General features: G+C 22.8%; 1 protein-coding gene across 3 annotated transcripts; it reads left to right on the top strand.

Moving 5' to 3' along the window:
- The first annotated feature begins 10,287 nt into the window (after positions 1-10,287).
- LOC112594272 (amino acid transporter AVT1C) lies at positions 10,288-14,174 on the top strand. Of its 3 annotated transcripts, none has more exons than XM_025338975.1 (8): positions 10,288-10,474; positions 10,551-10,671; positions 10,763-10,875; positions 10,944-11,076; positions 12,978-13,128; positions 13,238-13,325; positions 13,401-13,607; positions 13,683-14,174. In XM_025338975.1, the coding sequence occupies exons 1-8, from the start codon at positions 10,366-10,368 to the stop codon at positions 14,066-14,068; spliced, it is 1,308 nt and encodes a 435-aa protein (XP_025194760.1). In that variant the 5' UTR covers positions 10,288-10,365; the 3' UTR covers positions 14,069-14,174. The 3 variants fall into 3 exon arrangements, with proteins under 3 accessions (XP_025194760.1, XP_025194767.1, XP_025194771.1); XM_025338982.1 differs by having other exon boundaries at positions 10,385-10,474; positions 10,541-10,671; XM_025338986.1 differs by lacking the exon at positions 10,288-10,474 and having other exon boundaries at positions 10,608-10,692.
- The last annotated feature ends 509 nt before the right edge of the window (positions 14,175-14,683 follow it).

Below are 14,683 nucleotides of genomic sequence, written 5' to 3'. Positions count from 1 at the left end.
TAAAAACGTTCAAAATATACTTATGTTGATATTTATAAAATAAAATAGTTTGGTTGAAATTTGAAATTAATATATTATATTGATATCGTACTAAGAGTACATTTATATGTACACTAGTACACTGTTAATTGATTTTTTCTATCAGATGATAATTTTTTTCGGACTAAAATGGAAAATAATATAATCATTATATATATTTAATAGTTGCTGTTAGTTGTTAATTTAGTATATAAATCGTGTATACATTAAACATAAAACATAATAGTCTAAAGTATTAATTTCAATTTATTTTAATAATAGGGTACTCGTTTTGAAAAAATGTTAGGTATGTAGGATTATATAAGCTTTTAAACATACTATTATATACAAGTAATGCAATATTGAATTTAAGATTTATGTTTTAAAAGCATTGTGTTAAATGTTAAATATATATTAATATAATTGACTATACATTGATTTTATTCTAAATTTCGTCAAAATGTAAAATTTAAAATTTAGAATATCTATAAAAAAATTATTTTTTGCATTTTTGAGAATTTTAAGTTTCGGAAAGAACAACAATAACATATTATGAAGAATTTTACATTTTAAGACTAAGTTATCAAAAATTAAAATTGTTTATAATTTATTTAATTTCCACATTTCTGTGATTTTGACTAATTTCGTCATAATTTCAACTTTAAATGCATATAAAAGAAAGTCAACTTTTATTTTTGAGGATATTTCATAATTTGTTTATATTACAATTTTCTATTAGTAATTTATAGGGCTCGGAAGTTGTAGGAGCTAAAAAAAAAAAAAATATGCACGAAAAAGTTATAAAATATGCATTAAAAATGGTGTAAAGTATGCAAAAAAAATATTCTGAATTCCAAAAAAAAAATAAAAAAATAAAATACATTAGATTTTGTTAATAAATTGATAAAATAATAATATACTTAATAATTGTTTATAACTGAAAAACATTTTTAACTGGTTTTTAATATAATTAAAAATATTTTTTCAGTATTTTTAAAATCACCATAAATACCGTTGTTGAAAATTTTGAGTTTTATATTCAATATTAATTAAAATATACAAGTTAAGAAAGAAAAAAAATCAATGTTTTTAGAAAAATATAAAATATGTATACTGTATAGTATGCGTATACATCAATGAAACATGCACTTTTTTTTTTTGCTAAAATTGACAAAATACGTAAAATATGCATTTTCAATTTTCAACTCTCTATTGTACAGTTCAGATTTCTAGCTTGGCCTGCGATAAATTGAGAGCATACAGAACAATATGCAATTTTTACAATTTCCGAGTCGTATTTAATATTTTTATTAGAAATATAGTATTTAAAATCACTTTTTACCAAAATTTCGTATGTATAATTTAATAATAACTATTAGTATTATAATTTACAATCATATAGCAGGTATTATATCACATAAATCATCGTTATTAACTTATAAGTATTAGTTAAAACTTAAAGGTCAATATTATGTACCGTGGAACAGTATAGAAAAGTTTCGTAGTAAAAGGGACTTTAATTAGTATAGGTAAGTGTTTTGAAAATATCATATGTTTGAAAAATTATAATATGTGCCATGGTAAACGTTTCAAGTATCTGCAGTTAATATTTTTTTCAATTACAATAGACTAAAATCGTTATTTTTCGTTTAAATTTCAATGTTTATAAAAAAAATATATGTTGATATATTTTTAATATTCCTAAAATGTGGTAATAATATATTATAAAAAATTTCGTTACACATTTTTTAGCTTTGCCTACAAAATTAAATATTTTTAATCAATTTTTAACTACAAAATTAATTTTTACAGTTTTAATGAATTTTGTGAAAATTTGAATTTCAAACTCTTAAAAAAAAAATTATAAATGTTTAGCCGTATGGCTAAATATACTTCTTTACAGTACATAATAATAATTCAATTATTTTTTAAAAAATTTATAAATTGTTTATAAAATATTATGTAGTGACTGTATTTTGGGATTTTTAAGTAAAAAATTTGGTTCACTCGCCAGGTTGGGTTTACTCAACCTATCTAATAATGCCTATTATAAGTTTAACCACTCATTATTGTGGTCTATATAAATATAATTATTATTTTATCTTAGTTGAAAATGGTGATAGACCTTTCGTTTATCGATCAATCGATTTGCTAACACCACTTATGCATAAAAATACTAAAATATAAAATGTATTTTTATAGTAGATAATTTATATTATTTAATATGCATGTGTTTAATGTATTAATTTTATTAAATTATTCTACTAAAATACTAATGAATAAAGTATAATATTGTTATATTATTGTATAGATCATGGTATGTAAACATTATAAATACCGAAATTTATTCAGGAATCACAGTCAACAACTTATTAAAATTATGAAAAAAGCTTGTGATTAATCTTTTTATTACATTTGATAATAAGATGATGATGATAAATATTTATTCAAACTTGTATACAATATTAGATATTATTGGTATAGACGTGTTACAGTATGACACTATGTCACTTATAGTCTATAGTTAGTAAATTATAAATACAATAAAATATTGATTTATAAATGCATGTTAACGATAGCTGCATGTGAAATAAAAAGATAAGTATGACATATTAATTTTCTCAATATAGTGTGTGCTGTTATGACCTGTTATATGAGTCCGGTTTGAAGTTATTGAATATTATTTTGTAGAAACGATCAATTTATAATAGTTTTTAATAAAACATAATTTAAAAAATAGATTTTTAATAACCTTGGTTAAATTAACGACATAGTATAGTTAGTATAGAGAGAATGAGGGATCTTTAAATTAGTGATCTCATGATTCGGGAATGTAATTCTAAATTTAAATTTAAATTTTAATCATGTACGTTAATACGTTATATCTATATAATGTCAACGACAAATATTGCTTTTAATGAAAATTCTATAACGTTAATTTTATTCCTAAAAATACATAATGGTGACACTATTTAATATTAAACTAAATAAACTTTTTTTACACACACATTTAAGTAAAAACTAAAATGATATATATATATTTTTTTTTTATTGTTTATTGATTCACACTTAATTTGTGTTAAATAAATATGATTTTAAACGGTTTCACATTATTTACCAATATCAACAATATAATGTATAGCTTTTATACTTATTTTGATATGGTCAATATTCATTATTTATTTATTTATGTATTAAGATTAAACAAATCATACTGATTAAATTGAGGCCTTTTGTTACAATTGCAGTATTTACAATTTTACCATAGTATAACAAATAACAATATAGACTAATTAATTAAAATATTCAGTTTAGAGGTTGTTGGTTAACTTTATTTGACCTAATCTAAAGAGGATGTTATTTAAATTATACAAACGTATAATAATATAAGACGAATTTTATGTTCATAATAATCCATTTTATTACCGATCTATTATTTTTAAAACTAGAGTGAATTGATTTGTTATAAAATATTCAGGTAAGATTATTATTAATATAATATTAGGGATTTTTATTCATATTTAAATTTTAAGCACGGTATGACTACTTAAATCTGTAATAGTTTGGAATATTTTTAAATGATTATGTACGGAAATTATCAACTTGCTTTAAAATTAAAATAATATCAATAAAAGGCTCTGAGTTTCTTTAGATAATAATCTTACTTTTAAATTTTAAAATTGGTTCATTTACTTTAATTTTAAAAACAACAGAGTCAAATGAAATATTATAAATGTTAAATTTGTCATGTTATATATTTGTATAACGAAGACATCATATTCGGTGTCTTTTTAAGGTATATTCATAGTTAATGGTATAATTATTTTAGATATTTTAAAATAATTATTTTAAGTGGCACTATTAAGATTTACTTGGGTAGTTGTACCTAAAAACGTTCATGAAATCAAATTTTAAACACTGATAAAATGTATTATGTCTTACAATTTCTGTAGGTTAAGAAATTGAAAACAAAAAAATAGTGCCTTTAGAATATGAAGACGAATAAAAAATGTACCAAGTTAAGTTTGTGATCTGACCCTTTGAATGTATCATTAGCTAATTGAAAGTTAGTTTAAATCACAAAAACTTTGCCCATAAATTTAAATTTATATAATTATATTATAAATGCTAATACTATAATTATTATGCATACATAAAACAGTAGATATGTTTAGCATACGAATAGTTGACCTAACAAGCAGACTATTCAATATATTACCTATACGATCATATTAAGGCGTTAAATTAGAACCTCTTAAGTTTATAGTGTATGATATTATTTTAACCTTATTATAATTAAAAATATTACATATTACGTTTTTTGATTAAATGATTTATTTTTGAAGTTTTTTTTTAAAATTCTTTAATATTTTTCCTTCTTTCAATAATGTTATTTTAAAACAAATATTCATTCTTTGGGTGATTATTTTATGCTTTGCATATTATTATAAGCATGCAATATAATATATTAACACTATAAATAATATAATAAAAATATAACCGTACAACTTTAAATAATCTAAGCAATTCATTTTTATAATCAAAATTTGAAATATTGGATAAAAAGATGTTACACTTGATTGGGTTTTTTCAATATGTTTGATTTTTTTTTGTTTTAATTAAATGTTGGTTTATGTAGTTTATTATTTTCAGATAATTAAAAAAAAATAAAATGTTTACCATATTGTATTAATTTTAACCCTAAATATTTTTATTAATGTTACAGTATTATTAAATATTAAATTATATTATATTACTATTTTAGTTCTACAGAACTAGTCCTTTATTTAATTATTTTCAAGTAAATATTTTCCTTTAATAAGAAGTTTCAGATGCTATAAATATCATATTGAACCTACGAGTAAAGTAGATAAATAAATAGAGTAAATATTAGTAAACTATGGTATGCGCTGCAACGTACGCTTTACTGTTATATTAATATAATTTAATGAAATAGCTCAAAGTATTTGCTACTATAATACCTAATGAAATAATTTTGCTATATCATATTAACCAACAGATTTCTAGAATGCAATGTAGCATACGATTGTACTTTCGTGTACTAAGGCTATCTATTATCTGGATAGGTACTGCAATTAATATTCTGACACACTCATGTTCCATCTATCAACAAGATGTCAAGATGCACGAGAAAATCGCACGGCATATATATGCTTAAAAGTGATCTTAATGGAAACTGTGAAAGACATAATAATGAGTATAGAATGAAGAACCTTAGACTATCATTATCATAACTGTTATTACTTTTGATTATGAGTAGATATTTTTATGCCAATAAAATGTAGTTTTATAAGCTAATTAAACGATGAATTGTGGAATAACCTAATTATTATATCTCAATATTTCAGATTTATTCATTATTATTGATAATTTGTTCAATGTGATATTTAATTGAAACATAAAGAATATTTATTATTATATAATTTAAAACAGTAAATAATAAAACATTATGAGCTAGCCACAGTATTTACGTTAAATTATTTTTATATATACGAGTAAATATCTAAAATGCTTTTTGAGTTTCATAGATTATGCAATAAAGGAAAGCAAGTGGATGATACTATTTTACTGTACAAAAAATGTTGAGTGGGCCATTGTTTGGATGTGTTAAATTTGAATTCAAGTGTAATTAATTATACATGAATAACGATTCTAGACGAAGAGGAGAGGGTCAGTCTGCTTATATCACTAAGTACATTTCATGATATGTTTTTTTTGATATTATTATCAAAGTAATATATTTTACTATTAGTATTATGATGGGTTGATTTAATTTTTAACAAAAACATTGCATTTATTACATAATTAATATTTAATGATTAAAATAACAATAAATATAATTATACTCTATTATATTATTGCTATTAACTTTTGAGTCGATGCTTCCTACCTTATCGTTAAACAGTGTGAATAGGTTTATGTATAGATAAATAGGCGGTATCTTTAAATTAATCTACGTAAGTTGACAATGCCATTGTTTAAAGTAAAATTTATAATATACGCAAACTTTTAAGTTCCATTGAATTATGTTTTAAAATTATAACAAAATAATTAACATCATTATTCATGATTAAAATACGTAATTTTGTCCAAATTTGAACTTAAATATCTATAAGAAATAGTTGCATATTTCTTTAGATTTTCATAGTTCCTGTATGAACTACTTACAAAAAATATCTTATCCAATTTTCAAATCTTAGCTATAAATATTACATATTTTATAAACTGTTTACTGTAAAATACTTGAATCTTTATGACTTTGACGAATTTTGTAAAAATTTAACTTCAAATGAATATAAAAAAAAATTATATACATGGGTTTTTAATATTATGATGCAAATACAAGAAAACTTATGTATATCTTAAATTAAATGTTAAATAATTTGAATCCACTTCAATTAGATACTAAACAATCCTTAAAGTTGAAAATCTACTCATTTTTACTGATTAAAAAGGTGACGACAGGCATACAGAAAAAAAAACATACATCATTGTAAAATCAATACATTCATAACTCTGCTTAGAATCTAAGGCTTAAGTAATATTATTTATTTGAAAAAATGTATTATATTATTTGTTTTTATCAATGATATAGGTAACGCAAATGTTATACATTTTTAGTAGCTAAAATATGAGACATAAATTTGAGATTGTACATTTTTTAATTTCTGCTGAAAAACTGGGTCAATAATTGCACTTACTGAAATAGTAACTTTTATTCTGTTAGAACACATGTGACATGGTCAAGTTGAAAGAATTTTGAAAAAATGTTGCATGTTATTCATCAAATTGACTGTTTAAGTCTCCAATCAATGTCGGATAAAGACGAAAATCTTACTTTTTAAAAGTTAAGCCTCTTCTACTTTATAGTAAACGTATATAATAAAAACTCGTAAACTTAATGATTAATTGAATGTATGAGTTTGGTGAAATATGTACAACCACTAAAAGTATTGTCCATCCATTGATATTTTCAGACAAGCCACATTTAAAATTTGAAATGGAAATGTTTTTTCTGTTTCAAAGGTGATGGTAGACACAGAAGTAAAACAAATATATATAATAATTGTGTAAAATCAATAAAATATTTATTGCTTCTCTTAAAATCTAAAACATAATTTAATTAATTAAATATTTTAAAGTGGGTATTAATAATTTACTGTCTAAAGTAATGTAAGATTTATGTTGATTTTTTCTTGAATTAACCTTATTTTTTAATATATCTAAATAAAATTGTTTTATAGCTTGTATTCGATTTCGATTTCTACGCATAATGATTCTTCGTATAATATATCTTATCTTATTTATACTCCAAGGTTCATGCATAAAGAGGCCATGGTGTACGGTGAAATGATTTTGAAGACGTGGATTCGTAATTCAAGCAAATCGTAAAATAAAATGATTTCTAGTTGATAAAAATAAACTATTTATACATATGCACAATGTTGTAAGGAAATTACTCATCAAATAGTATAATGGGTTTTTTCAAAGTACCTATTTAAAATAATATCAATTATCGAATACTATTTTGGCTAATTTATGTATTTAAGTAATACTACTAAATATAATATCAAATACTTTTTATATGTGTTAAAATAATAATAATAATTAATGAATAACCGCTTTCTTACAAGTACTGAATGTATCTTGTTATTAACTATTAAGTAAGTCACTGTATCGAGTGTATTAAATTTGAATTCCATACGAAAAAAAATTAGTCTTAGAGGAGACGCGGTCTATCATCAATCTGTATATTTTATTGTAGACATTTATTTAACTATTGGTAATACAGTAAGTTAAAGTTATATTGTATTTATTATTTTACCAATTATTAAAATAATATATTTTATATCAAACATTTTTTAAATATTATTGTGTATAGTAAAATATAATATATGTGAGAGTTTCAAATACACTAAGTAGTACATACAAAATGATGAGATATTTAATTTGGTCGAAATTTTAACTGAATTAATTTAAATGTTTATTTAAAAAATATTGTTTACATATTTTTAAGATCATTGAGTTTCAGTAAGAATTATTTAAGGAAAACTTTTTATTTAGTTTTGAAGTCTCAATTATAAAAATTGAACATTTTATAAATTCTTAGCTAAAAAATAATTTTTAAATTTTCTTAAAGTTTGAATAATTTCAAATGCTTATAAAAAATAATCGTATTTCAAGCATTCTGTCAAGAATCTAAATATCAACACTTGAAATAACAAGAAAAAGAAAATGCAAACAATTAAAATTATACAATTTTTATTATACAATTAGGCATAAAAGATATATAAATTGTCATCAGATTTTGAAAATTTTTTTAAGTATAGAAAATGATAATTTATGTTATAGTTGAATTCTTTTAAATTTATACGATCAATATTTTAGTAATAACTTAATAACTCGTTATAAATCGTTATTAATACATTTTAAACTTTAAACATCTAATACCATAAAAAATTAAATTAATCTTTTTATAAAAAAGGTTTGTGACTACTCTACGTTACCTTTTTATAATTTATAGTAAATAAACTTATGAGAATTCTTGTATAAAATTTTAATTGTGACCACCTTAAAGTATCAACTAGTTATAATTTGTTACCAAAAACAACCACTAAATTTAATTATCGAAGTACTTAGTTATCTATAAGACTATAAATTGTTTACATATACATAAAAAAAACACAGACGTCATTGTAAAATCAATGCATTCATTGCTTACAGAATTTAAAAAAATAATGTTTATTTTGTTATTTTAATATATTATTGTTAGTCTTTAGTGTAATGTTTTTGTAAAAATGTAATAATTCTAACAAATTAAATATTTATTTTTTTTTTTATTTTACCTTATTATAATGTTAACATATTTATCTAAAAATATAAGGTATTTAATATTTATTAAATTATGTGTAAATATTTAAAAATTCTAATTATAAATTTTCATAGAGAAAATATAATTGTAGTTTATTGAATCGTAAATTATTATTATTATTATTATAGTTCTGCAATTATGAAAATTATATAAATAAACAATATTAAATATTATACTCAATTTGATGAAAATACAGTAATAATTATTATACTAGTCAACCGACATAATGAAGTCTTAATTACATATTCACACGTAATTAGATTCTCGAGAACGTTAGTTGAACTGAGCACTGAATAAGGTTCCCAAAATTATAATAATTATATAGTTATTTATTATGTACAAATTTACATTGGTTTTGATCTATATTTTAAATGGAATTATGTATTTTTTTGGTTTAATATATTTTTTAATTATAAATTAAAAAATAAAACAAAATATACCACCCAAAAATAAAAATAAATTAATAAGAATTAGTTTTCAATATCAATAATAAATATTCAAAGTTAAATTTAAATAACTGATAGTAAATTTATTTAATATTTGAATATTTTTATTTAAATATATTACAGTTTTGTCTATGTTATGACATATAATTAATATAAAATCATAGAAATTGCTAATATTTTATTTTGATGACTTTTTTTTTTTTAATAGTTAAAATAAATATGGACTGAAATAAATCTCTGGAATTAAATTATATACATTTAACGTTTTAAATAATTTTTTAAAGATTGTTGATCAGTATTTTATTCTACATTTCCTTGGGAAAAGTAATTCAAAAAAGTAGCTTAAAATAAAAAAAAAAAGTATTGAATAATAATTAAAAGTTTTTATAATAATACTATTAAAATTATATTTTATGATTAAAAAAAAATATATATTATATGAACACGTAAACTATCTAAAGTTTTATATTTTAATATGATTTTTCAAGCTATGAAATTAGTATACATTTAGTTATAGGAATGCTTCAAACATTAATAAGTGAAATTTCATATTATTTTTATAATAACTGTAATATGTATTTTGCTTTCATTAATTTGATTTATAAATAGGCATACACATGGACATAAACATAATATAAAAATGAATTATTTATTTTTTTAAACTATCGTAAAACAATATTACGATTAAATATAAATGTAAAAATAGAAAACAATTTTACAGTATAATTAGGTATCTACGTAGTATATTTCTCTCAAGAATAGACGTATCTAGTTACTACATTATAATAATGTACAACAATATAGTTAGACAGTTAGTATAATATTATATTATTATGGTTATCGAATACCGCTTTTTGAGGGCTTCATCCGCAACGATTGTGTTACTAGAATATTTTGTATCATGAGAATATTGCTCAGTATGGTATAGGCAGTTCATAAAAGAGGCAGGCAATATATTTTTCATTTCAAAATTTTGGTTTGAAAGACAAATAAAAAAAAAGTTTTGAAATGATTGTGGATTCTAGTGGTTTGACGGTGCCTTTCACAATTTTATGTATTGTTGATTTGTTTGGTATATTCCCAATAGTCGTATTACCAGGACCTGTAATAAAATGTGGTAAGTTTGAAGTGGAACAATATATTATTATTTATTATGTAAGATAGGGCATTGAGTAATAATTAGGGGCACACAGGATGGTTGGGAATACCACTGGCTATCATTGTATTTTCAATTCAAGTATACACTGCGATTTTGTTGGCGAAATGTTGGATCATGGCTGAAGAAGTTGAACCAAGTATTGTAAAAAAGAATCGGTAATATCATCATATTAAAATGTATAGAAAATTATTGAATAGAAATTTTTCATTAAAAGTTCTAAATCTTTAATACTTTAATGTAATTTAGGTATCCATATGCTGCTTTAGCTGAGCTTATTTTTGGTGATAAAGTAAAGCGCATTGTCACAGTTATGTTGGATGTCGCCGTATTTGGTGCGTGCATTCCAAACCTCTTAATTGGTAAGAGCTGTGATGTTAATTTTTACCGATCATATCCTGTTATCAGTAAACATGTTTTCAAATTAAAGCTTCCTACAATCTTCACATTCTTGGAATAAAACTTTCGAATGCTAGTTTTGACGTGTCACCGTGTATTTGGTTAGTGGTTATTGGAATAGTATTGTGTCCACCTCTTTGGCTTGGGAGTCCAAAAGATATGAAGTATGTAAAGTGTGATATTTATTTTAAATAATTTTGTTTTTGATTGAAAAATTTAAATATTTTAAATCAGGCACGTCAAACTCAAATTATCTACTGGGCAAAAAAAAATGTAATAAAAATCTATGCAACCAGAAATAAAAAATAAGCTAATTTATTATTTAAAGTTTTATTAAGTATTATTTAATTATGTTTTTATACACCTTTAACATTTAACAATATTAGTTACTTATATATTATAATCTAAAACGTAAATAAGTCATAATAATTATTAATACATAAAAAACACATTTTTGCGTATACTGACTTCCAACGACCAATGATAAAACTTATTATGTATAAAATATACATTATACATACATATATACAAACATACTTACTTTTATGTTTAAAATATATATAAGACATAATATAAAATAATTTACAACAATCATTGATAATATACAAAGCATATAGAATACTTATTTTTTTTGATTATGTAAGCTGTATTTCACTGAATTATTTTGTGCCAAAGGTCGTAAGCAAATAAGCTAAAGACAGTGAGTTTGTCATGTCTGGTCTAAATATTATATAGTATTATATGTAAATATTTTTTAATAAATTATTTTTGTTTACAATCTATATTAAGTAATAAGGTAAGTGAAGTTGAACTGAGAAAATAATGATATGAAGTTCATAGCTAAGACTATTTGATAAAGAGGATTTGAATGATAATGTAGATTTTTAATTAAATCGTTTGTAGAGCTTAGCCGCTTGATCAGAGAAAGTTTTTATGGAAAGTTTGATTTACGTTTATTAATATACCATGTGATATTAGGACAATGGTTATTGTTCTGACAGATATTGATTGAAAATATTGCATAATTTTTGGATTTTCCCCGAAATTGGATTTTATAAGAAGTCAAAAGATGAATGAGTAGCTTGCTGTTTTAAATTATTATTTTTTTTTACAGTGATAGTATAGCAACGTAATTAATAACTTTATTATTTGATTATTTGTATAATGTTAGTCTGATATTTTTTAAATTTATATTTAATAAGTTTGATAATAGACGCTTGTAAGTTATTTGATACGCGTAGTATTTATATACCTATTTTATATCGATACACAAAAGTTAAAATTATATTAGTTATTTACGTGTTACATACATTTTTTATATAAAAATAATATATGTATCAGTTTTTTAAAATTAATTTATTATGGTTTCAAAAGGACAGAATAATTATATTTTGTTTTTAGAAATTAGCTTAGGTTTTTATAAAAACTGCAAACTTTTTTTAATAACAATTATGATAAATATTAGTTTTATTTCATTAAATATTGAATTATTTTCATTTTATTATATTGAAATTGTTAACTTATTTTTGTGTTTGATAAAAATTGTGATACGATTTAAAACTTTATTATTCATTTTACCTAAACTATAATAAATAAAGCACTGACTTGATTATATTGACGTTACGAAGCGATCAATAGGCTTATTATTTGTTAATGTTATGAAATTCTATAGAGTATCAATATCTACTGTGATTTTGAATCAGTATGGTTCTAGTAAAATGTTCTTATTGTATTATTTTAGACATATTCAATTTTTCTATTGATTGATAATGAATGATAGATAATTATGAGCTTAGATATGTATAATTAGTTTTTAATAAAATTTCGTAAATAATAGCTAATTAAGTAATAGGAAAATTTACTTATATTACATAACTTACTATGAAGGTATATTAAAATGTATGATACATAACAATATTATACGCTTATAATATTTTAAAAAACTTGAAATTTACTAAAAGCCTAATCTTAGGTATGAATCAATGGTATGTTACATACTTTATGTTATAAATACTCTATTAATGTTGTATATGCTTGTATAGTGATGTAATATATTTTTATTTAGATGGATTGCGTCAAGCTCTGTATTTTTTGTGGGCTCTGTGAGTGTTTTAACATGGATATCAATGTTCAATACACAACGAGAAATGTATGCACCCATTATTGAACCTTCGTGGAATAGTATTGCTCTCGCTTACGGATTATTAGCTTTTCAGGTTTGGATTTTATTCAATTATTCAATGAAAGTCTAAATTGATAAATGTATATAGGTGCACCTAGAATATATATTGAAAGTACAGGAAATATAATTCACAAATATTGTAGTTTGACGTCCATCCTCTCGTTCTCACCATACAAATGGATATGGTTAACAAACGAAAATTGCCGCTGGCGATTATTTGCGCATTTTTAAGTAAAGCAATATTATTTAATGAGTTCAATTCAATTTTTTTTTTTATTGTATTAAATTTATATTAATGCATTACAGTAACGTGTAGTTTGTTTTTAATAACTACTACTATTGGATATGTACGATTTGGAACACTCTTGAGCTCTAATCTACTGGACCAACTATCCGATACTTATATATTGGACGTCAATATAACTTTAGTCACAGTTCAAATATGTTTATCGACAGCAGTCAGCACCACGGCACTGTTTCAACACATTGAACATTTTCTTAAAATACCTAAAGGTGTATTAGAACTTAAAAACATCTAAATTGTTTAAAATTTTTTAACACTGTGCATTATTATTTTTATATGTTAAGAATTCAATTGGAGAAGGTGTGTATTAAGATCGTGTATAGTAATGTTAGCGGTAACGATAGGAGAGGCTGTACCAAGATTTGACCTATTGATGGGCTTGGTCGGCGCACTGTTGACTGGTCCATTAATGTTCTTCTTGCCACCATTGTTTTACATTAAAATGCGATCACTCCGTCGATTAAAAATCAAAAAGTCCGAGAGGGTGTGTTATCGCACGTTTCCAAATGCAAAACCTACTCCGACAGTTGGTTTCAAGCGTTTAGCACTGTTAGTGTTTATAATATTGGCTGGAACGTTGGCGACCATCTTGTCAACGGTATTTGGGATTAGAGACACAATTATATATGCCAAGTTTACGCCTTCGTGCATAATGAAATTATTTGAATGACATAATTTGAAAATAATATGTTTGTTTTTCACATTTGTTAATCAGAGTAAACATTGAAAAATGGTATGTGACTGTAATTGCTGAATAAAAGTATTTGGTAACGTCAGTTTTTCTTAATCACTTTTAACTTGTCTTATAAGACATAAAAAATACCTGTCTAGAACTCTAGAATATGTATATATAATATTAATATATATATATATGCATTGGTATATTTAAGGTATGTTTTACTAGTATTTGATATTTAAATAGAATTCTTGGGAAATGGTACACACTCACGGATTACTTGGCTTATATTCCAATGAGAAATAAAACGTAACCGGAACAAATAACAATACGTATGTAAGTAAGTCGTTCGCCACTGTTAGCTTAATAATTTTTAGTTTATTTTAATGTTCTCATAAAGTTATGAGCGTGTACCTAGGTTAAAAATAATGTACATTTGTATTTGTTATGGGAAAATGTAAACATTGGTTTTAACGAGGTAATGAATATGAATCAAGGGCAATAATAATACTGTCATTTCCAGAGCATTGGCCTCTATTCACATGCTATTAGCATAAAAGATGCGTGGTCGTATGCATACGATAGCCCACTTTTAATCGATTTATTGTT

Source organism: Melanaphis sacchari, unplaced genomic scaffold (assembly GCF_002803265.2).
Source record: "Melanaphis sacchari strain LSU unplaced genomic scaffold, SCAv2.0 Contig0_pilon_pilon, whole genome shotgun sequence".
Classification (NCBI taxonomy): domain Eukaryota; kingdom Metazoa; phylum Arthropoda; class Insecta; order Hemiptera; family Aphididae; genus Melanaphis; species Melanaphis sacchari.
Note: the sequence above shows the minus strand (reverse complement) of the source record. Positions and strands in the feature narration are given on the sequence as shown.